This window comes from Calypte anna, chromosome 4B (assembly GCF_003957555.1).
Source record: "Calypte anna isolate BGI_N300 chromosome 4B, bCalAnn1_v1.p, whole genome shotgun sequence".
In the NCBI taxonomy this organism is placed as follows: Eukaryota; Metazoa; Chordata; class Aves; order Apodiformes; family Trochilidae; genus Calypte; species Calypte anna.
In genome coordinates this window covers 7,131,175-7,155,979 of record NC_044249.1, presented here as the reverse complement: position 1 = coordinate 7,155,979, position 24,805 = coordinate 7,131,175, and the positions used below count along the sequence as shown (strand labels likewise).

Sequence of the window (24,805 nt, the reverse complement as noted above, 5' to 3'; positions counted from 1 at the left end):
CATTGGTGACTTCTTCTGAGCTGCTTTCCCCCCCCCCAGTGCTCGTGTTACCTTACTCAAAAGCTGACATTACTGTAGTTTTCACAACATGGTATACTAACAGCCTGCCCAAAACTGTGCTTTAGTTATCTAATTTCGAATAGTCAGGCATATTTAACTTTAAGGAACAAAACCAGTAAGGTAATGTACTGTTGCGTGTGTTTCCAGGGGACTTTTTTTTTTCTTTAATGGCATTTTTTGAACACAAAGGATGTCAAACATCACCTTTGACTGGAGCGTGTTTCCATCAAAACCACACCAAGAATCGTTCTGCAAGAATCACCGATAAACCAGGAGCAGGGAAAGCCAAAGTTAGGGCCGGCACCGCCCCTCTCAACCTCCAACACCTCAACACAAGGGGTCACATCCCCAACTCCTTCCTGAAAATTCCGAATGTGCCTGCGGACGAGATGCTCCCCTGTGCCCTGCCCGTGAGGGCGGATGCGGTGGTTCGGCCGTGCCGACCCGGGAAGCCCCGCACCCGCCCCTTCCAGGCGGCTCCCACCGCCGGACCGCACCCGAGGGATCCCCGGGGCGATGCCGGCGGCTCCACCGGTACCGCCCGCTCCCCGCCCCGCAGGCCCCGGGGCCAGGCCAGGGCAGCGGCTGCCGCCAGCGCCACGCCGCGGACCGGCGGCCGGAGCGGCCCCGCCGAGCATGCCCAGAGCTGGGGGAGGCCGAGGGGAGCGGGAGGATCTGCAGGCGGGGCTGGCCCCGAACCTCGGGAGAGAGACCCGCAGAGCCCAAACAGCGTGCCGGGAGAGCCGGTACCGCTGTAGGTTCGCTGCCTCTGCTCACCTGATGCCTCCTGCTCAAATGCATCGAAAAGGTGTGGTGGGGCTTCCAAAAGGAGCTGTGTCTGGGGATGAGGGAATGAGGAATTTGTCCTGGCATAGTCAGGTGTGAGGATGACTTCAAACTGTGCAGGATTGTTATTCCTGCACCCATAAAAAGCCTGTTTTATCTTCAGTGTTCTTAACCTTATCACTAGAAAAAAAGTATTGACCTTTAACCTTTCTGCATTTGGGATTTTAGCATCCTCTGCATATTGCTGCAGCCTTTTCCCTTGGCAGACTTTCTCCCTTTTGTGACAAGGATTTGGAATACAGGAGTTAGGATGTTGCCTTTCTTAAAGGACAGGTGAGCAGGGCCTGAATAATTGCCCTGGCTCTTGAATGTGGGTCAAGAAAGAAGCACCTTCACTCCAAGTGTCTGCTTTCATAGCTGACTTAGTCTGAGGTCTGAGGAGGTACAGTCCCTTGGGACAGAGGCTCTAAAGGCCTTTAGGGTTCCTTTAATATTTTTTCTCCTCTAGCTATGTGGCAAAATCACATTACCACTTTGTATATAAGGTGGCTAAAAACCCAATGTTTGGTTATTCAAGGAGAATATAAAAATAATAAAGCACTCAGTACTATGGGAAGCCTCACTGGACACAGTGACAGCGTGATAATGGAAGAATTTAACACAGCCTAGAGGTGAGCAATTTGTCAAGGTCAGTTTGAAAAGTGTAGTCAGCCCATTTTGAAAGACAGTGGACAGAAAAGCCATAGAATCGTAGAATGGTTTGGGTTGGAAGGGACCTGAACAATCATCTAGTCCCAACACCCTGTGCATGGGCAGGGACTCCTCCCACTAGACCAGGTTTCTCAAAACCCTGACCAACCTAACCTGGAACACTTCCAGGGATGGGGCATCTGGAACTTCCCTGGGCAACTTGTTTCAGTATCTCACCACCCCCATAGTGAAGAATTTCTTCGATATATCTAAATCTAAATCTACCCTCTTTCATTCCAAACCCCCTTGTCCTGCCACTACACACCCTTGTAAAAAGTCTCTCCCCAGCTTTCCTGTAGGCCCCTCCAGGTCCTGGAAGGCACTTTTAAGTTCTCCCCTTCTCTTCTTTAGGTTGAACAACCAACTCTCTAAGCCTGTCTTCATAGGAGAGGTGCTCCAGCCCTCTCATCACCTTTGTGGCCCTCGTCTGGACTTTCTCCAACAGTTCCATGTCCTTCTTGTGTTCAGAGCACCAGAACTGGATGCAGTACTCCAGGCTGGTTCTCATGAGAGGGGAACAATCACCTCCCCAAACCTGCTGGCTGCTTTTGATGCAGCCCAGGATACAGCTGTCTTCATACTACAGGAAGCTGTTGAAGGCACAGCAATTTGGAGATGGGAAAGAGTTTGATAAGGGTGGTTGATTTTTAGCAACAAATTAAGCTAGAAGCTTTGAATTAGATAGTTTAGGTGTTTGTGTAGCTTAAAAGTATGTTCTGAGGCAGCAGGAAGGAGAAGGATGGGTCTTGGTCATGAAGATAAAATGCAGGGAGGAGTAAAGAACAGGATAAGGCAACAGTTCAGAGAAGCTTGGGAATGACAGAGAGCCCCTGAGTTTAAAAGGTTTGTAAGTTAGACACTCTTTGCTATTACATGATGACAATTCTAGTCAGCTGAAATGTTTGAGCTATCAAACCAGAAAGTGTTAGGGCTTTGCTTGCAACCTAAAATGTCTTCATCTTTTTGGTCTCTTCTGGGAGATTTTGGGTGGTTTGTGTACAATGTTTCAGTTTTGATTTTGTTTTGGAATCTGGAGTACCTTGCCCCTGGTAACTTGTTGGACTTCATTTTTTTTAATAATCTATAGGCATTGAGAGCACAAATCAGGACCTTTGGTAAAAGGTGGAGACCTCAAAAGAACATCAGCAATGTGTAGTGTAACAAGGCAACCAGGTACCCCTAATTAGGCACAGGTGGGCTTAACACAAGCTCATGTCCACTCCCTGGCAATTAGGGGCACCTGGTTGCCTTGTTACACTACAGCAATGGATGATGACAGTATTCTCCTTTTTATATTCTCCAGCTCTCAATATTTTAAATAAGTTGATTAAAAGCTATGGAAGGGAAGGAGGTAGGTGGGGGTCAGACTTGACCTAACTTCCTTGATGAGCATACCCAGCTGGGCAGGAGAAGTAGTAATGTCTGACATGGTAGGTACCACAGCGCTGTGGACTGGAGAGTTGTGTGAATCATACAAACCTGGTGAGCCCTGAACAGGGAAATTCCTGTCATGTTTTCTATGTTACTCTTTTCCACTGAGAAGACCTTCTTTTACACTAGAAGATCAGAAAGATGTTCCACAGTTTCTTACTAATCTCAGCTCCACTGTGCTACTTCCTCCAGTGCTGTTTTCCCCTTGGAAAGCTGCACTTTTGTACCCTCTTGCACTCTTCCCAATTGTTTTGCTACTCAGCTGATAATTTAAAAGCCAATGGTTTTGCTTTTTTTGACCATGTAAATGAAAGCATCGCAGTTACTCCTTCCTGAGCTGATACAGCTCCTGTAGGGTTCATGAGGTGGCCAAAATGTTTTGTTTCTGATGGCACTTTGAGGTAGAGGCCACCTAATCTAATGGTTACTGGGATCAAGAAGGCTTACTTGTTTTCTCATTACTTGCTATTCAATACATTTTAATGAATGAAACCTCCCAAATAAAACAGATTTCCAAGAAAACCCAACGAAAACATCTTAAATATGACTGTCTTTGCACAAGCCAACTGCTTTACTCTTCTCTGGCAGTGCTTCACTGATTTTTCCCTTTTACCCTTTGCTTGATGACCTTCACAAGACTTAAGTGAGAGACCCACAGCATCTCAGGCCAGGCAGGGAACACTTACAGCTCAGGCTCCTGCTGGCTTCCATCGATTTGCCTTGAGCAAAATCCTTCCCATTGAGGAGCTATGGAAAAAGTACTCTTCCCTTCAATAACACTTGGACTTCTTTCTTCCCCACTTTCTCCTTCAGTACCAAAATGTCCTGGGTTTTGTGGGCCACGACAGGATAAACAGACTCAGATGCTTCCTTGTGTATTCTTCCATTTTCAGATCCTCAGTTCTTCAATTCCACACTTGCTTTCCGAGGAGGGGAGCATACAGAGGGGCACAACCGCTGGCCCACAACTACTGCATCTTCTTTGTTTCTCCTGTTGGGGGGCAAGAGGTGTGCGGGAAGGGGTTGCGTGGCACCGCTACTCCCTCTGCAGGCAAGAGAGAGCTCGCCAGGCTCTGCCGGGAGCCACCATGGACCCTGGGCAATTTTGGCCACCTTAGGTCTGAAACAGCCCGGCTGGTATCAGCGGGTGTTAATTAGTTAATTAGCAGTATCTGTACCGAAATCTAAACGAGAATAAAAGTGATGAGAGGTCATGGGTACCTTATGAATTTGACTTCCATGAAGTAGGAACCCTTAGTGCAAGCATCCCCTGTATGAGGGGATAGGCAAGTAAGCTGGGTGCTTACTGGTAAAAGAAGGGACTTGCACAAGGACATGCATGCAGGTGAGCAAGAAACACAATGAAATCTTGTGGCCAAGACAGGTATGTTTTGGTGATAATGGTTTTCTGGGAAGAGCAGCCTCAAAAGTCTCCATCTGCCTTTGTTTGTGAATTCCCATGTGCTGGCTGTTGAAGGCAGAGTGCCTGGCCCCAGCTGAAAGGCAGCAGTAATGGTGTAATGGATAAGAAAAGTCTAGGCCTAAGAAAAAAGGCCACAAGCTTCCAGTGCATGTATTGTGGAGGGGTTAAAAATACTCTTCTACCTGCTCTGCAGTTGTCTCACAGCTTCATTTAGTTTGTAAAATCTTCAGGATAGTAACCGTATAGAGAGAAGAAGATTGAAGGAGTAAAACACGAGCCATAGTTTTAGAATGATTAATAGATGTTTTGTACAAGGAAGAAGCTCATAAACTAGATAGGAATTTTAAAAAGTATTTGGACATTTAATAATTCTGGATATCATAAGGCTGTTTTCAGCAAAGAATCCAAGTAGCTAAAAAAACCAGAGTGGAATATATGTATTCTGTAAACTACTTCCATTAAACCAGACATGAATGCCATGTTTATGACAAAGTAAATGCTCCTGGTACAATGTGTTCACAGGACCATTTATGCTGGGAGGGTCCTCTTGAGATCATCTAGTCCAACCTCACTGCTCAAACAGGCTCAGCTAGAGCAGGTTCAGGTAACCTGGGCTGGTGTTTGAGCGTCCTAACAATAAAAAAAAAAAATAATTCTTGTGTTAAGACTGAATTTTCTGTTTTCGTTTTGGTTGGGGCTTTTTGGTTGGTTGTTTTTTGTTTATTGTGCCTTTTGCCTCATATCCTGTCAGTGGGCATTGCTGAGAAGAATCTGGCTCCTTCAACTTCATTCTCATCCATCAGACATTTGTACCAATGGGTAAGATCCTCACAAACCTTCTCTTATCCTGCATAGACAGTCCTGGCTCTTTCAACCTCTCCTCGTAGGTCAAATGCTTCAGTCCCTTAATCATCTTTGTGGTCTTGTCTTACTTACTCAGGTAAGTTGAGATCTTTCTTGTACCAAGGAGCCCTGAAAGAGATACAGCATTCCAGATGCAGCCTCACCAGTGCTGAGAAGAGGTGCAGGATCACCTGCCTGGATCTGCTGGCCACAATCTTCCTAAAGCTGGATGCTTAGTCTGTGCATTGCTGGCTTGTGGTCAGCTTGCTGTCTATTAGGATCCCAAGGTCCTTCTTGGCAAAGCTGCTTTCCCCAGGATGGGCTAGAGCCTGAGGCTACTCCTCCCTAGGTGCAGGACTTTGCATTTCCCCTTTTGAACTTCTTGACATTCCTCTCTGCCCACTTCTCCAGCCTGACAAGGTAGTACTTCTAATGGTGGCACAACCACCTGATGTATCAGCCACTCCTTCGGATTTTATATCATCTGCAAACTTGTTGAGGATGCATTCCTCAGCTTTTTTGTGTGGAAATGTAAGCTGCTTCCCTTCAGGTATTTCCTCTTCTCCTTTCCTCCCACTCAGGAAATTTTGGCCTAGTCTGTGATTTAATTTTTTTTTCACTGCTACTCTGTTTCTTATGTACAAATAGTTTGCATCCTATGAGAAACTAGGAACTTGAAAATGCTGGATGGCCTTAATGTTGTTGAAAAGTAGGGACTGGAAACAGAGTTTTTGTCAAACCATGTCAGCACCTGAGGAGACGGGGCTTTATTCCTAGTATCTCACAAGACAGCCAAGCTTTTCCTCTGTGCTGTGTGGTATGATGGGGAGGTGCCAGTGCAGAAAGATCCTCCCCACAGGAGAGGACTGTCCCCATGACTCTGTGCTGGGCAGGCAGTGGTGACAGCAACCCAAACCCTCCTGCCTGCCAGTAGTTGAGGGCTGACTGAGGAGATGCATCATGGTGAAGGGTAGCTGAATACCATGTGAAATTCATCACTCCAGGAGGTGAAGTCTGCTAGAAGTTTCATCTCCACATATTCCTCCTCTCCCTTGCCTTAATGTGATTCTTTTCCCTGGGAATGTAAGCACTCATCACCACCCTGGGTTTTGGTCTCTCAGTTGCCTTTCTCTCACCTTTCTTTAGGCTGTTATGGTATGGCAAAGAGAGCACAGTTGACATCAGTACTCCTAACACCCACTTCCATGCCTGCCTTCCTCCTGCTGTGTTTCTTGTAAGGTGCTATGGCAGAGAGAAATGAGTTTTGTTAATCCACTATCCTAAATGGTAGATGAGCTCCATGGGATCTTGCCAGTTCTCAGGGTCCAAAGCAGTGTTACTGGAGAGTTCTTACAGAAAACTAGCGAGTGAATTGAGAAACCAACATTGATTTCCCTGAGGAATTTGCCACCTTGCTAGTGCAGCAGAGACTCTGCCTCTCGAGGTACATGTAACAAGATGTTTAAGAACTCAGACACACTTCCATTTAGCAAGCAGCTGGGGCTTTAAATGCTATTGCCTTGCTACTTAACTAAGCTGCAAGACTTCACACCGAGATGGGTGAGGAGGCAAAATGCATTCTGTTTTTCCAGCTTGGGGGTGGAAGCAGTTAGCCTCTCCAAGATGATAGTCTCCATGTCTTAAGCCTTGGTGGGTTTTTGCTAATCAGCATGTGCTTAGATCTTCAATGAGCCAGTGACTAACAAAATGTTATGTGGAAGCAAAATGACAGAGAGAGTGCTCTGGGTCTCACTCTGATTTAACTTAAACCATTCTTAAGATGGAGTAAAGTTATTGATTTCAATGCATTTGAAAATGCAATGGAAAATGGTGCAAAAAGATCAGTACTGAAGCAGACCTTTACCCTTTTTTTATTTCCACATTAGTCAATGTAATAGCCCTGAGCTAAGTGTTCCAGTCCCCAGATGACTAAACAAATTCTTCTCATCATTTCATAGGTTCCTTAGTATTTCATGTTGTAAAATATTATTTTTTCTTTAGTAAATCTGTGCAGAGTAAGACATTGCTAGCTCAGATTTAGGAGAGAAATTCTGTGTTTCAGGGATGTGTGGACTTAAGTCTAATAGTCAGAGGCTCAAGTGAGGGTGGGGTTTTTTTGCCAAATGTCCTTACAGAAAAGGGGTGTGAAGAGGTGGTAAAGTGAACTCTGGAACTAAAAAGCCAGCTGTGGCTGTGGTAAGTCTGAAGAAACATCCCATAGTATTTTGAGTAGCATCAAAAAGCTATGGACATTCATGTAGTCCTTCTCCGGACCTACAGGATTATGTATCAGCATGGGTTTAAGGCTAGCAGCTTTAAGTATTGTTTGGAGGGGGTTTTTTTATTCAAATTAGGAGCTGTATCACTTCTCCTATGTAGTGTGCTGTCCTAACTGCAGAACAATGTAATTACCATGGCTCTCCTGAAGTACCAACACTTTTAATTTCCATTTCAACTAGAAGCATCTTGCATTGAAATTTTTATAAAATCTTTGTGGCTGGTTTGTTTGCCAGGATTTAGACAAGATTCTGAGAAAACCAGTTGTGGTTTTGCTAAGAGATGCAGCATATATTGCACTCCTCCTTCTTGATGCCTCTCCATCCTGAGGCTCCAAGATTGTAGTGGAATTCACGAGAATCTTGAAGAACATTCTCAGTTCCTTATGCTGTCTGTTCACAAGTATGGTAAAGGCAGCTAAAGAGTTGATAAAGCACTGCCAATGATTTCAAGGGTTGCAAAAAGAGCTCTTGTCTAGGTTGCTGTGATAGTTCACTGACTGTGGCCCTTTCCTCTTAAGAAGGAATAGACCAAAATCTTTGGAGAAGGAGAACTTGGTTGACTTTTAGAGCAGCTAAAGTCTGTCTGTTGCTGAGGAGCCACTGTTCATGCAACTCCACCTCCCAGTTTGTGTTTTCTTATCTGTCCCAAGGTAATATCATAAGATACTAATGACTTCTGATCATGGTTTTTGGGTCTTTGTGAAACTCATTGGTTTGTCTCACCAGTCGTTGACTTGTCAGTATTTGTAACTAGTCATTATTGGCATTATTATTATTACAAATATTACTTAATGTTATTTGTTTACAGAGCATTTGCAAACATGGAAGATGCTATCCCTGAGCAGATACATCCTATAGATTAGTTCATTCCCTTGTGCTTGCCACTTAAATACTTTAGAGCAAAGAGAAGTCTGTAATAAAATCTTTTTTGCAGGATTGATTCTTAGTTACTGCTGAGCATAGAAATACTGAAATAAATTGAAATAGAAAAGAGGAATTCAGACGATTGGGGGGTTCCTTCAAGAAGTATGGGAGAGAGAGAGTAATTTCATAGAATCATAAGATGGTTCTGGTTGGAATGGGCCTTTCAAGGTCACGTAGATTCAACCAACCTGCAGTGAGTGGGGACATCTTCAACCAGACCAGGTTTCTCAGAGCCCTGTCCAACCTGAACTTGAATATTTCCAGGGATGGGGAATTGCCTACCTCCAACCTGGGCCAACTGTTCTGGCATTTTACCACCTTCATTGTAAACAATGTCTTCCTTATATCTAGTCTGAATCTACTCTCTTACTTTTAAAAAATCTAAAGCCATTACTCTTCATCCTGTCACTACAGGCTCCCTCTGGGAAAAAAAACCAAAAAAACCAAAAAACAAAACAAGAACAACAAAAAACCCCAAAACAAACAAAAAAACAAAACCACCCCACTGTTCTTATAGCTTTAAGTACTGGAGGGCTCCTATAAGGTCTCACTGGAGCCTCCTGGTCTCCAGGCTGAACAACCCCAACTCAGCCCATATCCATAGGAAAAATGCTCCATCCCCCTCACCATTGTTGTGGTCCTCCTTTGGAAACCTCCAACAGATCCATGTCTTTCCTGTGCTGAGAACTCCAGAGCTGGACACACTATTCCAGGTGGGGTCTCACCAGAGCAGAACAGAGGAGCAGAATCACCTCCTGTAACCTTCTGTCCATGCTGCTTTTGATTCAGCCCAGGATATGGTTGGCTTTCTGAGCTGCAATGGAAAACACTGTGTCTCATACTAGATATTGAAGATACAGAGGCTATAGGCAAATATCTTCTGTTTTCAACAGGAAATTAATCTGAAGATAGGACTGCCACTGAAGAGAGACCATGGGGTCTGAATAGGTCTCCTCTACGTGCTCAGGGACAAAATGCTGACCTGACCATGCTTTTGGTAGGGTGTACTTCAAGCAGAGGTGACTGTAGTTTTGTCTGGGGCCCAAGAACTGTTTAAAATGGTGGCATTTTTGCACTAATTACCCTTTGTAAAATCTGAGCTTAGGAACAAAACTACTTAAAGTTGCAAAGACTAAAGCAAGGATGTCATCTAATTTTCAAGTTTATTTAGCAACCTTTTCAAGTATTTGCTATGTTATACAGAGATAGTTTGGATGCTGGACATCCTGCAAAGGTTTTAAGAATGTTCCATCATTTATTACTGTGTAAAATCTTGTTTACTCAATTTGTTTCATTTTTCTCATGTGCAAGTGAAGAAAATATTTACTTTGTTCAACAGCGGTTTCTGAGGCTGAACTTAATTCATATGTGTAACTAGGTTTGGTGTTTGGAAGGTGCTGTACAGTCATTACTTATTAATAGCAGGACCTGCAGAAGCAATGCATTATTTATATTATGTTATCTGTGGAAGACTTGCAACTATTTTCTTGTGTTTGGATTAGAAATGTTCAAAAGTATGGTCAGCTGACTTCATTTTTTTTTTCCTACTATGCCACCAGACATACAGTGGAAGATTATTTTTCAAGTGGCATTATGCCCTTAGTCATCCTCCTTAAGCCAGCACGTAAAAGAATGTAAAGTTAGGACTGGTGTGTCTTCAATTTCCACGTGGTGGCTGGTTACAATTTATTGAGTAGGGCAATGTATGGAGTAACACAGGCAGGCAGGGTAGATGCAAAGAACTGAGTTGTTCCCATATAGTGTATTTCCAGGCATGGGATTAAAAACTCTTCTGAGCTACAGTATAGAAAGTTTCTCCCTGATAATTCATTCAACCTTTGGGATTTCTTTCACTGCAGAGCAGGCTTAAGGCTTGGCCCACTAAACTCTTAGGCAAACTGATGGGATGTCTATGGAAGCCAAGGTCACCCTCAGAGAGATTTAGTGCTGCTCTGTTGCTTGCCAGTCCCCATGGCCCTTTCAAAGAGCTGTGTTCCCGTAGTGTCTTTGCTGCAACCACCTCAACTCCCCTAAAGGGGGTTGCAAATGATGGAGGGGGAAAAAACCCACACAGCATATTGTAAATTAATGCTGACAATGTCAATGTTAATTTATGACAGAAATGCATGAGGAATAGAGGGTGGAAAGAGAGATGATGCAGAACACACTCTTTCCAACATCCCATTCTCCTGAAGTACCTGAAGCAGGGCTGGCACAGCAGTGATGGATCATAGCACAGAGCCTGTACCCTTTCCCTTTTTTGAAATGGCTACTTTGAGGCCTCCTGCCCAGGCAGGATCACTTGGACAGACAGAAAGCCACTGCTCACAAAGGTCACTTAGTTCAAAACAATTGCCACCAGAGTGTATTCAAAAAATAATTAGAAGTGTTTAGCACTGCAGCTCTTATTAGCAAACAGTTCTGTTGCTTGTCCCAGACATGTCAAACTTGAAGTTTGTGAGCAATAATAAAGAATGCCTCTGAAATTTTTACTTACCATTACTAAAACTGTACAAATCTTCAAAACCATCATAATCTGGAGAACTGAAGTGAAAGACAGGACACAAATATTCTGAGGGAGTTCTGACTCTGGTACTCTTGATACTTTTTTAAGGTAGACATTCGGATTCATCTCAGCCCCCAGAAATCTCCAGCCCTGTTTCTGTCAGTTATACACTTTGGCTTTTACTTCTGGATTAAAAAAATAAGTAAATCTCTCAATGAAAATGAAGTATTGTACCTGTATTGTGAGAAGATACACACGCTGATGTCAGGAGTCTGTTTTGTAGAAGTGTACTCTGGATATGTGATTTTAAAACTCAGGATTGCACTCACATGGTAGTGAACCTGAGACTGTCATACATATAATCTAAATCTTATTTAGGCTTGGGGTTTTAATCCTTTAGAAAAGATAATCATGGCTGCATATTATTTGGAAACCATTCTAACTTGAGGTGATTAGGAGTATAAGTTGACTCTTTATAAGATTTAGTTTGCAAATCTACTGTTTTGTATTTTTCTACGGAGTTCTTTATTTAAAAAAAAATATTTTGAAGTTAGGATTTAAAATGGTGTGATAAAATGATGAGTCAGGTTGTCAAAAGTAAAAAAAATCCTAACAGGTATACATGCTAGAATAATACCTTGTTTTATTCTTGCAATATCTGACTCATGATTTTGATTATGTATTCTGCCAAGTTCAAAGTTTTCTTACACAAAGAGAGAGCTGTATGAAACAACCATGCTTCAAACCGTTTTATTTCAATTGTAGTAACAGGTTTTAGAGTTTAAATCATTAACAACCTCTGTGTGAACTTTTATCCAAATGACCACAAGTCACAGAGAGAACACTTCTCTTTCACGAAGTACCTTTTATGCTTTAGTGAGACCCGATCCTTTTTCTATTTTTTCCCCCCCACCTTCATGTCTGTCTTTGAAGGAAGATGTGTGATTTGTAAAGTAATGAAAGTATGGATCAGTTAATGAAAACTGCTGTCCTGGCTTCATAATGCACACTGGGATTGCTTTAGGATAAAGCTTCATCTACCTGCATTACAGCAAGAAAAAAAAGTAAATTTCAGAAGTCCAGAGTGCTGTGTGCACTGTAGGAGTATCATGTGGCAGTGAAGCCAACCATTAGGGGTGACCTAATCTTGATTTCCTCTCCCCCTCCCCACACTCACTTCTCAAGGAGTTGTGATTTTCATGTTGCTTGCATTCTTTCCACTTCTGAAAACCTGCACTAGAAACTGTCAGAACCTGATACTGGAGCAGCACATCCACATCCCAACTTGCCCACTTTCTTCCTTGCTTATTTTGTTAACTTAGTTTGGCAGGGAGGGAGCTGTGTGTAATCACACACACCTCACCCCACCTCACCCCTAAGTTCAGTTCCAATCATCCCCTCTGTCCCCTGTGCTTTTTGGAGGAAAAGATGAACGCATCCAGGACATTCTATGGGGTCAGCTTTGTACCAGTCCAATTTGTCTTTTCTAGTATAGGAAGGCAAAACGTCTTAATTTTTTTAAAAAGCCTTGTCGTTATTATTTCGTTTCCCACCGGTAACGAGGGAATGGTCGAGCCCCACAAATCCCCCCCCCTACACACCCCCAGTCTTTTTTTTTTCCTTTTTTTCCTTTTTTTTTTTTTTTTAATTATTTTAACATTTAATTGTTAAGAGCGGTTTGGGAGTGGGTGCAGCACTGGGTCAGCGCATCCTCTTCCTGAACCCAGCGCCGCGCCCGGTGGGGATGGGGGGCACCGGCCCCGAGCGTGTGTGTGTGTGAGTGCGTGTGTGTCCGTGTGCCCGTGTGTGTGTGCCCGTGTGTGTGTGTCCCTGCCTGCCTCTCGCTGCCTGCCGCCCGCGGGCGAGCCGTGAGCGCCGCCGCTGCCCTTTGATCCCGGCGTTAGTGTTAGTTAGGGGCCGGGAGGAGCGCGGGGCGCAGCCCTCGGCACCGCCGCGCCAGCCCTCGCCCCGGCACGGCGACCGGCCACCGCTCGCCCGCCGGGAACGCATCCCCGGCCGCTGAGGGATATACTGCGACCGGGGACAAGCCAGGTGCACGACCGGGTTGGGGGTGGGGGGTGGGGGGGAAGAGGAAAAAGAAAAGAGAGAGGGGGAGAGGAAGCCCTTCGCGGTGGCTCCGGGAAAATCGGCTTCAGCCCCCTTTCCCCCGGCGAAGAGGGAAAATCCACCCCGGTTAGCAGCTCCCCCGGGGGGCTCGGCTTTGTGCCTGTCTGTGCCCCCCCACACGCACACCCCCCTCCCGGTCTTATTTGATCTCCCGTTAAACCAAGGAGGAGAATGTGAAAAAAGAGGGGGAAAATGCCCAGGAGGAAGCAGGAGCAGCCCAAGCGCCTCTCTTCACGTAAGTGCCCCCTCTTTTTGCCATTTTCTCCCTCCTCTTCTCCCCGTCTCCTTCCCCTCTGCAGCCGCCTCCGTCGTTTCGAGCTTTAGTTTAGGGTTACAGAGGTGAAACTGACAAAGACACAGCCTGGGTTATTCCTCTTTTAGGTCTGAGCTAAGGCAGCCATGTTGGTGATGAACAGCCTTGTGCCCTTTTAATTTTTCCTCTCTCTCTCCTTTCCCCCCTTCTTTCTTCGCGTCTCTCGCCCTTTCCTCCCTCTCCCTCCCCTCGCCCGTGATTGTGCATTTGTGCTGGGAGGGGGGGCGTTGAGGGGGGGGGGGCGGCGGTGTGGGTTTCTCTTTGGGGCCGGAGGGAGGGGGGTGGGGGGGTGTCTGTTTTATTGGGGTGGGGAGGGGGTCTAGCACCGGAGGGGAGAGCGGCGAGAGGGGAAGCGGCTGCTGTCGTCTTGTGCGGAACCAGCCGAGAGGTCCGTCCCCGGCTAAAGGTTGCGGCGGGGCTGGGCGGCCCGGGAGCGGGGGGAGGCTGGCAGCGGCCGCGGAGGGGGCCAGAGGCAGCGGCGGGGGCACCCCCATACCGACCCCACGGCCATCCCGTAGGGGGCCCGGGCCGCCGGCGGCGGCGGCGGCAGCAGCGGGGGAGGGGGCGGCGGGGAGGCAGACCGTGGCAGGCGAGGTCCCTGCAGAGCAGGGAGAGGCGGCGGCGGGCTCGGGGCTCCTCCTGGCCGCAGTGAAATGAAGGGTCAGGCGAGACTTGGGCTCCGGCGGCGCTGCCCCAGACGAGAGCAGCAGAGCACAGGGCTAAAGTGCATCCTAATCCTCCGCCTGCGGGCACCCCCTGCGCACGCACACACACACACAGACACACACATCCCCTGACACTGCTCACCCTGCCCTACTCCTTCTCTCTCCCTCCCCCCTCCCTGCCTATTTCTCCCCTCTTTGCAAAACAGTTAACTTTTCTCCCGTTCGCTCTCCCCCCTTCTTGTATTAAGCGCTCGGCAGCTATCGAGAGGGAGGCGGAGGGGAAGGAACCTAAAAATACCCTGCCCCTGTTTGGCCCCAGGGTTGGTTTAAGGAGAGCTGGGGGTGGATGGAGGGGTCATTTGACTGTCTCCGGCTCATCTGATCAGAGCGTGCCTCCAACCCCTTTGCGCCGGGCTCGGGGCAGGGCGAGAGCTGAAGTGCCGAAGCCGGGCTCGGTCACCGGGAGTTCACCGGGGCGGCCTCGGCCCCCAGTCCCTGTCCCTACCCGGGAAGGGGGGGGGCCGCTGCGGGCGGAGCGTGGCCCGTCCTCCCCTGCGCTATGCGGGCGAAGGGGTTGGGGCAGCGCTGCCCCCCACCCTTCCAGCACTGGCAGGCGGGCCGGAGGTGTCGGCGCAGGGAGGGGGGTGACCAAGATGGGGGCAAGCGGGCAGCACTTGCAGCCCCGCAAATATTTCGTTCTCCTTTTCCGCTGGATTCCAGTCAAGGGCTTGAGTTATGGTGGGGCTCGCTGGGGAGGGGATGTTGGTGGTGATTTCTTTTTTTCCCCCCCTTCCTCTCGCCGCTTGCCTCCCCACAGCCCTTTTGCGGTCCGTCTGCTCTAGGCAGCCGGGCCGGCAGCCCCGGCGCCGGTTCCTCTCGCAGCAGAGGCCGGCCGGGGCGGCTGGCACCGGGGAGGCGGCAGGAGCGCGGCGCCCGCCTCTGCAGCGGGCGGGGGCAGGGGCCAAGCCCGGGCGCGCAGGGCCTTGCGTGGCCCTGGAGAGGGGCGGGGCGGGGGGCGCCGGGCGAGCGCAGCCTTCCCCTTCCCCCTCACCCCGTCCCTCCCCGGTTCGGGAGAATCCCTGCGGGAACGGGGAGGCGCAAAGGGGGCTGGCGGGGCGGGCGGCCCGGCGGCTGACCTTGCCCTCGCCCCCGCCCCGGTGCGGGCTGCCCTCCGCCTGCCTCTCGGGCTGACATCAAACCTGGGCTCCATTTTGGCTCGCTCAGCCGTGCCGCTCCCCTGCGCGGCGGCGGGGGCTCGGCCCTGCCCCTGCCTGCGCCTCAGCCTCCCCTCGGCCCCGACCTCCTGACCGCCCGCGCCGGGGGAAGTCACGGCTTTTTCTGGGCCAGGGAACAATTGCCTTCCTTGTGCAAACCGAGTTGTGCCCGTGATATTTGTTTTGGTTGCTTCTGGTTTTTTGTTTGTTTGTTGTTTGTGGGGTTTTTTGGTTTTTTTTACGTGTGGGGGGTGGTGGGTTTTTTTGTTGTTGTGGTTTTTTTGGTTTGTTTGTTTTCTTTTGGGGGTTTGTTTTTTGTTTTGTTTTAAACGCACGGCCTAATTTGCAGTTCTTTGGGATTAATTTTTTTTTTTTTTAGTTAGATCCATGGGAGTTTTTTTCATGATGCGTGATGCACACACGTGCTGTGTGTCCCACACAAATGCTTCTTTTTAACAGGATTTATTTATTTTCATTTCTTTTACAACTAGATTGCATTGGGTTAAAAACTATTATTTGATAACACTAGTAGTTATAATAGTAGATAATGCAGGAAGAATTGCAGAAATATTCTAGCGTACAGTCCTGCATATTAAGAAAATTCCTTGGGATCTATTGGATTAAATGTGCAAATGCTATAAATAGTGACATTTATTTATTTTTTTTAGCAACGTGTTGTTTTAATGAGTACTCAGTGTAAAATTCATTTTTACAGTTTCAGTTGGGTTTAGCAATACATTTCTTAGAGGAACAGTGTGTGTATTTTATTTTGAAGTGGTAATGATGGCTGAAGGATGGAGAGTGCACCATGTGAATCTAGGAAGAAGATGGCTAATGCTTATGGCTAATATTATTTCTGCCCCACTGTGGGTATCATGCTCCAGTTCTCTCCTAAGTGATGCCACAGGTTGTTACTGGTGCATGGATGCTCTCCAGTGCACCTCGGTGGTGTAGCATCTTGCTGAACCTCAGTGATATTTTGTATTCTGTTGCAATTATTTGGGAAATGAATGGTAAGATGTTGATAGAGGGAATCATTTACTAATGTTACAATGTAACTGAGCAAATGTAACTTGGTCAGGCAAGTCCTGTGGACTCCGGTGTAGCTTAGACAGGAAGCCTTGTCCTCAGGGTTTGCTAGGCCTTAAATGACTTTTTATAAATTGTTATCATAAAATCATAGAATTGGCTGGGTTGGAAGGGACCTCAGAGATCATCAAGTCCAACCCTTGATCCAGTACTGCTGCAGTTCCCAGCCCATGGCACTGAGTGCCACATCCAGTCTCTTTTGAAATATCTCCAGGGATGGAGAATCCACTACTTCCCTGGGCAGCCCATTCCAATGTCTGATCACCTTCTCCGTAAAGAAATTCTTTCTAATGTCCAACCTAAACCTCCCCTGGCACAACTTGAGACCCTGCCCTCTTGTCTTCCTGAGAGTTGCCTGGGAAAAGAGCCCAACCCCCCCCTGGCTCCAACCTCCTTTCAGGGAGTTGTAGAGAGTGATGAGGTCTCCCCTGAGCCTCCTCTTCTCCAGGCTGAACACCCCCAGCTCCCTCAGCCTCTCCTCATAGGGTCTGTGCTTGAGTCCCTTCACCAGCCCAGTTGCCTCCTTTGGACCTGCTCCAGCACCTCAATCTCCTTCCTAAACTGAGGGGCCCAGAACTGGACACAGGACTCAAGGTGTGGCCTCACCAGGGCTGAGCACAGGGGCAGAATCCCTTCCCTGGACCTGCTGGCCACACTGTTCCTGATAGAGGCCAGGATGCCATTGGCCTTCTTGGCTACCTGGGCACACTGCTGGCTCATGAAATGCACCTGAAGAGCCCTGGCACACTGCCTGAAGTGACAGGACCCAGCTGCTGCTGACCAGGACCCTGATTTCATACTCCTGTCCATTGACTTCACTGGACAGCCCTCATGTAAATGTAGAGATAATTTCACAAAGAGGGCACTGCCCACAGGGGAGCTGTGGTGCAGAAGTTCCCTGTAGGAGGTCTGCTAGAGATGTATCAGGCTGTAGCAACAATTTAACTTTGTTTAGAGGGAGATCCTAAATATGGACACTTCAGTTAAAGGAAAAAAAGGGATGGTATTAGATGCAGTAATACTGAGTTTTGCTGGTATCTGCTTAAAAGGGCAAAGTAAAGGTTGAGCTTCCAGTCTTTGGAGTTGTTTTCAACATAATTTAGTTTGGAAGGGTCCTTGGGAGGTTATCTGGTTTTAACACCCTGCTCAAAGCAGGATGAACCTCAGGGTTCAATCAGGCGGATTTGAGACTCTGATACTAACACCTATTTTAGGGAGAGTTTCTGTGTGTGAGGGAGTTGGATTTTGGGAACTGTTTAGTCACAGATGCCAGCAGAATGGCTTCACTCACACTGTGTGAAATACCAGAAAAGGTGCATCCTTTTTAATTTAAAATACAAGTGAATGAGGAAAGGACTTGATGCGTTCCTGGATAGACAATGCCACATTCATACCCAAACTACAGCAGCATGGATTCCGTTTACAATGACTAAGTTAGGTCCATAAATTAAGAACTTTCCCAGTGTATATTTCTTATGATTACTTTTGGATGCAACTACCTCAGACAAGTCAACTCATTTTCACTGGAATGTTTAAAGGACTTTTGCTCATTCCTTAGTATGTGTGTATTAGGGTTTTGGGGTTTTTCCCCTTAAACTATTTCAACGTTTAGATATTTTTCTTCAGCTATTCAATTAGCATCAAAATCTTGTAAAAATGTATGTATAAAGACAGTTTTTCTTTGCCTTGTTGCCTTTCCATTCTACATCATCAGTATTTTCTTTCCAGGGAATTTCTGCAAGTCTCTTTCCTCTAAACTGCACAAATGCGACTTGAAGGAGTTCATCCTGAAAAGTAAAAGTTTTGGGAAGGTTTGAGGCATTCAAGTAAATGTTTAAGATCTAGACCACTATGTTGCCTTAAGTGTAGCAATCAATAAAATCGGGTTTGATTGTGTCTGAGGGGCTTGTAAGCAATGCACTTTGTGATGAATGCCACAGCACCATTTGTACAATACTTATGTTTGTTGCAGAGCATCATACAGATTATCAGGCAGAATTAGATGCTGCTCTGAGAAGTTCTGAGAAGTACTACTTGTACTTTTTTGAAGAATGTGTTTAATGTAGGACAAACTGCAAGGATATTTTCTGTTAATTTTGTTTTGTTAAAGGAGAAGATGCAGAACAGGGACAATATTAGTTTCAATATGAAAAAACTAGATGATGATAAGGGGGCATAACTCTCCTTGCTTTCATGATCAGGTATGGTGTTAGATGTTGAAGATATTGTGGTAAAATGTTCAGCTGTTTAATTGTAAAACAAAAACCCCAAACATCTTAAAGTCTGTGAAGCTTTTTATTAATTTTTTTTTATTTCTGAATTACATCAGAATGTAATTTACTGTCGAACAAGTAAATTAACAGTGATTTAGAGCTTCCTTCTCTTTTACATCTGCATCTTGCTTCATTTGATACTTTCTGATGACAAGAGAGGATGTGTTGGATGGGTTTTTCAAAAGACTTCCCAATGTCAGTGAAGCCTGTACTACCATTCAGTATTTGAGAGTTTCCTCCACAACAGATGACTTTTGCAAAGAACAGGAATCTTTCTCTTTAATAGTTTACTACCAGGCTAGCAGACATTGCATGTTCAAGGGGAAGCTTTTAACATCTTTTCTATTTCCTATTTTTAACCTTTTTCCACTGCAGGGCTCATGGTATACCTCACTGTCCACAGGAGGATCCACATAGGGAAAATTATTATTCTTAGTATGATTAGGTCACTAATTTCATTACTGTCATCCTGGTTGTCCTGATGGTACTGTCATGCACCTCTCAAATGTACAACCTCCTTCCCAGGGATGGAGTAGCATTTGCATGACTGCACCTGAAAACACTGTCCTCATTTCATCCTGTTGTGGTAGTGAAGTTACCACAGACTTTTCAGAAATACCTTTTGCCCTTCATGGGGATTCCTTCTGATATGGAAGGTTTCTGTGTCTTTAAATGTGTATGGGGGTTTTTTGGATGTTGTTTGGTTTTTGGGTTTTTTTTCTTGTTTGGGGTTTTTTTGGTTGGTTGTTTTTTTGTTTGTTGTTTTTTCCACTATACAAACTAAGTCACTTGTGTAAAGTCATTCAATGATCAATGTCTAAAGCCTTTCACTGGTGAACTGTGTCTTAGTGTCTCCTGATAGTACAAAATGTAAATAAATCTCACTGGACTATAAATCAGACTATGAAAAAATCAGCATTTTGCTCAATAAGTTATTTGAGTTTTTAGGAACTTAAAAATTAGATTTTAGAGGGGCTAGAGGTGCAAAAGCTCACAGAACAAAACCACAGACTTTTTAACTGGCCAAACAGAAAAAGCTGCAGGTAGAGCAGTGGAATGGGAAATAGAAAAGCATGCAGACAGAATGGAGTTTTACTTCTGAGTTTTGAAACATCAAAAAAGAGAGTGACTTAATCTTTGTAAGAGTGGTTGTTGTCATTTTCATATGTGAGAAGGCAGGAGTAGGAGGAATAAAGTCTAGAAAAAATTAAAAAACAGAACCAGGAGGAGCTGCTTGTTCAAAGTGAAGTATTAGCAATTTCCTATAATTTAATCACACCAGATCCCAGAGCAAGATAATGAGAGCATGACCTACAAAAGAGGCCTTTTTGGAAGTTAAAACAATTTCTAACATGAAGCTTCACAAGACATGTGATTTGTCATGAACCATTGTATGGGGGACTATTTTCCTTTCACATAGCAAAGAAATCACAATATAGACATTATATCAGATGGTTTGGGAGGACCTGTATGGCTTATGCCTGGAATCCTTTCACTTTTACAGCTGTTAAACTACTCCAGAGTCGTGCTTGCAGAGTGTGTCTTCTAAAATAATATTTTGTCCTGTATAGTAGTATACTGGGGTTTTTTGGCCTTATTTACCACTCATGGCATATGATTTGTATCATTTAAGTTTATGTAATACAAAGGGTTCAGAATGTATGGAGGGTAAAGTACAAAAATAAAAACATGCAAAAAATCTGGACTATAAAGTAGCCAGCAGTATGTAATAGAATCCAGTTTTCAAGGAGGTCGGGGGAGTTTTCTTCCTTTCTCTTTCTGCCCCAAAATAAAACTTCATATCCCACTTCAAAAAAAATTCTATGCTGTGTGATAAATGATGTGGGCTTATTGGAGCATAAATGGCATTGAGGTGAAGGAGAAAATAAATAAATAAAGACTAAAAACAACTTTAAAAGGTGGTTAATATTCCCTTTCCCAAGTATTTTTATATAGTATATGTAGTTTCAAATATAATTAAATAATGAAACTCAGACTTGAGTTATACTTTAGTAAAAAGGATGCATGTTGCCAGCATTGGTTCTGCACATATATATATATATATACACATTGTCCCTACTTCAGTGAAGGATTTAGCAACATGTATCCATAAATTCCCAACACAACTTGTCTTTTAGATTTTCTTTTTTACAGGCTAACTTAGTGTCACACTTACAGGAGTGTTCTGCTTCCACAGATAATTTATCTTTTCCTCCTCTACCTTCAGTAGCATTTACAGGCTGGTATCCTTTTTGGTCTAAACTCCAAATACACTGAATGCTCATTCTGGACCTGTCAGTTTAGTGGTTAGCTCTATTCCTTAAAGTTTCTCCTGCCTTTTAAGGGATTTCCTGCTTGTGGTGTAATTACACTGAGTTGTAGAATCCCAAGTTAAGCCTAACATTAAGACAAGCATGTTTTGCCTGTTAAGTATTCACACAGTCCATGTTTGATTCATTTGAAATCACAAAGGAATTATTAGGAATTTTTTTGAGAAATATGCAGTAAGGAAGACAAACTGGGCTGCATAAACAGTCCTTTCCTTTTTGGTACTTAGGCAGTGGGAATGGGAGCTGGGGAAGAATGAATTGCTAGTCCTGATGGTACTGAAGACCAAGAGAAGGGGTTTTATGCAAGACTGATGATTTAGTTGCCATTTAGAATAAATTGCATTAAAAATGAAAGGGTTACCAAGTGACAGACATCTTGTAATGAGTGGTTTAATCAGCAGTTTCAGAAAGCAAAATTAGGTTTCAGAGATCTGCACTATTTTGCTTGTTTTATTTGGGATGCTCTCGCACAAGGGTAGAAACAGAGTTTCTAAAGCAACTCAAAGCAAGGTGCTGTTATCATCCCTTTGAATTCTGCATGGTCCTGTCTCGGGGGATTCCCTTCCTCAAGAAGAGTTCACAGCTCTGCTGGCCCTCATCTGGGGTTTCCTGCTTGGATGTAGTTTTCCTTTCTTGCACTGCTTACTATGCAGGTACAAAGGATTCTTCTCTGTATGGTCTTAAGTTTTATCTGAAAGCTTCTGTAAGGGAGAAGATTTGGCACAAGCTTAGTTTAAAATTACAACTCCCTATTTTAAGTGACTGTTTTGGACATGCCCTGGGTCTTGGTGTGAGTTAGAATTTGTAAGATGCTGTATCCAGACAAAAAAGAGAATTCTGGTTAATTCTTAAAAAGTAAATTTCAAGTACCTTTAGAAAAATGCATTAAAAGAATTGATGGCTTTAACAAGAGTGTATTTAGCTTAATGAATGATCCCCGTGTGTGACTTCATTAATGAACACAAATTCTTTGCAAGCTACTTGTAGACTTCACTTTGACCTGTCTAGTACAAATCTTTCTAAAAAAATATTCTCAAAAAGTAAAATAAGAACAGATCTTCCACAGCTAGATGCAGTGAAAAGTGGGTGAGGAGCAGAGAGGGTGGCAGGCAAATGGATTTCGATAGCAGCTGGTGGTGTGACTGTGTTTGCTTTGTGGAAGCACAGCCAGAGCCTCTCCCCTCATAGACCACGGTGCCAAATCTAGACCTGGCAACTGGTGACTGAGGAGACCCGTGCCCTTATCTGTGTTTGGAGCAGGAATTCCCTTTATCTCCCTCTGTATTTCTAGCACTTTGAGCCCGTGAAGAGCCCTTTTCAGGCACCAGTGTAAGCATAACAGCCTAGAGCTGCTCTAATTGCTGCTGCCCCCCAGGCTCTCACCCTGCCCCTTGTTCTGGAAAGGAAGGGCTGACATAATCCTTTTGTCAATTCTGCCTCGCCAAAGGGAGTTCTTTGCACAGCAAATAGCTCTGAAGAGGGCTCTTCTGCCCACCTTGAGGTACTTTTACATTGCCCAAAAGGTCTAAATAGACTTCACCATAATTGTTTATATTGTCTTCCTGCACAGTGCTGTGCCACATTGAGATAACAAAGCAAGCTCTAAATAAGCTACCTTGTGTATGGGAGGCAGTTATCACAGCAGTCTACCCAGGTTAATTCAGCTATAATACTTGTGGGTATGCTCAGGCTGGCTCAGATATCACTTCATAGCACTGTGTTGTTTAGTACAGACATAGTCTCATGAGAATCCGAGTTGTTGTCTTGGAAGGCATTTGCTAACCTGCATGAGAAGTGTTGGGAAAGCCCACAGATTTTTCAGCCAAGAAATGCACTTTGAAAAAATAAAGTCAAGTCCCATTGCCATGGGCACACCTGGTTGCTTGCTCAGCAGAAATGTTAGCAATGGAATGGATGTGAAAACAAAACTCTCCCTTCACTTCTAGCTATTGCTCTGTGCCTGAGTTTTAGGTGGATTTGGGGGCAGAAGGTTGAAACAGGTTGCTGCCATTTATGTTGGATCTGTGCCCTAAGTAGCCATAGCATTAGTTTCTTTTACTAGAAGACTGGCACAGAATCTTTGTCTTTAAAAAATCTTTAAAATAAATCTTTTTTTTTTTCCTTTAAAATAAGCTAAGGTTTCAAGAATATTCACTTTTTATTCAGTGCTTGCACATTACTTATGCAATCTCTGACTTTTCTTAAGGTGGAAAACTGAGGCAATGCCTTAAATTGAGTGGGGAGTGCCTGTTCTGCATGGAAAGGGCTGCTCTGTGTGTTCACCTACCACTACCAGTAGCTTCCTAATCCTCTCTTATTTGGCTTTGCTTGTTAACCCCAAGCAATCCTCTCAGGGACAGAGAAAGCAGCTGTCTTTGGTAGCAAACACAGCAGGACAAAACAAACACTTCTTGAAGCTTCCCTTAGATATGTTACCATAATATCATCCTTGTGGGAGGAATTAGAAACACTGAGAATATAATTTGCTATGTTTTAATCTGACTTTGGGAGAGAGGAAAAAATACATTCTGGGGAACCAGGTTCTTTGACACTTATAGAAAGAAATAATTTCAGTATCTGAAACTTTAATCTTCTGTTTCTGAACAATCTGGAAAGCTGAAGGGCAGAAAGCACCTCAGGTGAGCAGTTAACTAAATTTACCAAAAATAAAGCAGGAGAAGCTGCATTTAGCAAAATTAAACAGCAACTAGTGAAAACCAATGGAGATATTTGTTAAAGCAGGTGCACTGGTCTATGTCACCTGCTGTGGTTTGTTATATACAGTGCTATTGGCATACACAGGGTTTGTGAGCTCTTCCCTTCACTTTGTGACCCCTTGATAGAGGTTGTAAACACAACAGGGATAATTAAAGGCACTGGAGCAGCTTGACTGAGGCTCCCCCTGTTCTGTTTATTGCAGTCCACATTTTAAGGTGGCATAGGGATTTCTAGTTGGTTTTGTTGTTTCTTTTACTTTATTGATCACTGGAACCATAAATGTGTTCTACAGCAACCACTCCATATATTTTAAAAGTCTTCTTCTGAGAGTCAGTGTTTTGAGTGGTCAATGTGAGGTTTTTTTGTTTTTTTCTTTCCATGTTTTGAGAAAAGGGAAAGAAAGCTCACAGTATTTGCTGCTGTTACCTTTTCGACTTCAATATTTAGAATAATTTACGATTACTTCACACTTAACATTACTTATAAACTAGGACTTAGTGTTTATTAGCAGCAATGGGCCAGCTTCACAGTCCTTCTCTGATCTCCCTTGTGCTGCCAGTGAGGTCCTGAAGTTGCCTTGGCCTTCCCAGATGGGGATCCTCATTGCATGGGGATGTTCCAAGGAGAGGAACAGTACTGTTGATTCATACATTTTCATATCACTGAAACTTAGAAGAGAGCGTGAATCAGAGATGGGAAGGGGCAGAAAAAAAGCCACAGCTGGGACACACTTGGGTCTCCTTATTGCTAGGTACCAGCATTTCCATCTGCTGTTGATAAGCCAGGCTCCAGGCTGAGCCTAGGCTGGAAGGCACCAGGGTAAATTGGTGCATGTGCAATGCCCATGCTGTGTTTGCTTTGCCAAATATGTGTCCTGCAGGAGAGAACCTGGGCCTGTGCACAGACTGAACAGAAGCATCTGGATTATTGAATATGTAGCAGTAGCAATTCTCCTGAATCAAGTGGAATTAATTGTTTTTGCCAGAATGCCACTGGAGCTGTTGGGAAGTGGTGATGTCTTACTCATGCTTGGAAAAGGAAATAATGAGCCGACCAAAAAAGTCAAAGTAAGTA

The 24,805-nt window shown here is 44.8% G+C and overlaps 1 protein-coding gene across 4 annotated transcripts in view; it reads left to right on the top strand.

Moving 5' to 3' along the window:
- Positions 1-13,098: 13,098 nt before the first annotated feature.
- Positions 13,099-24,805, top strand: part of ZNF827 (zinc finger protein 827) — a 97,620-nt gene continuing 85,913 nt past the window's right edge. For all 4 annotated transcript variants that reach the window (XR_003987580.1, XM_030450759.1, XM_030450758.1 and 1 more), the window contains exon 1: positions 13,099-13,364. Coding sequence is in view for 3 of the 4 variants with exons in the window: in XM_030450759.1 (XP_030306619.1) it covers positions 13,322-13,364 (43 nt within the window). In the remaining variant the exon portion in view is untranslated. The remainder of the gene's footprint in view (positions 13,365-24,805) is intronic.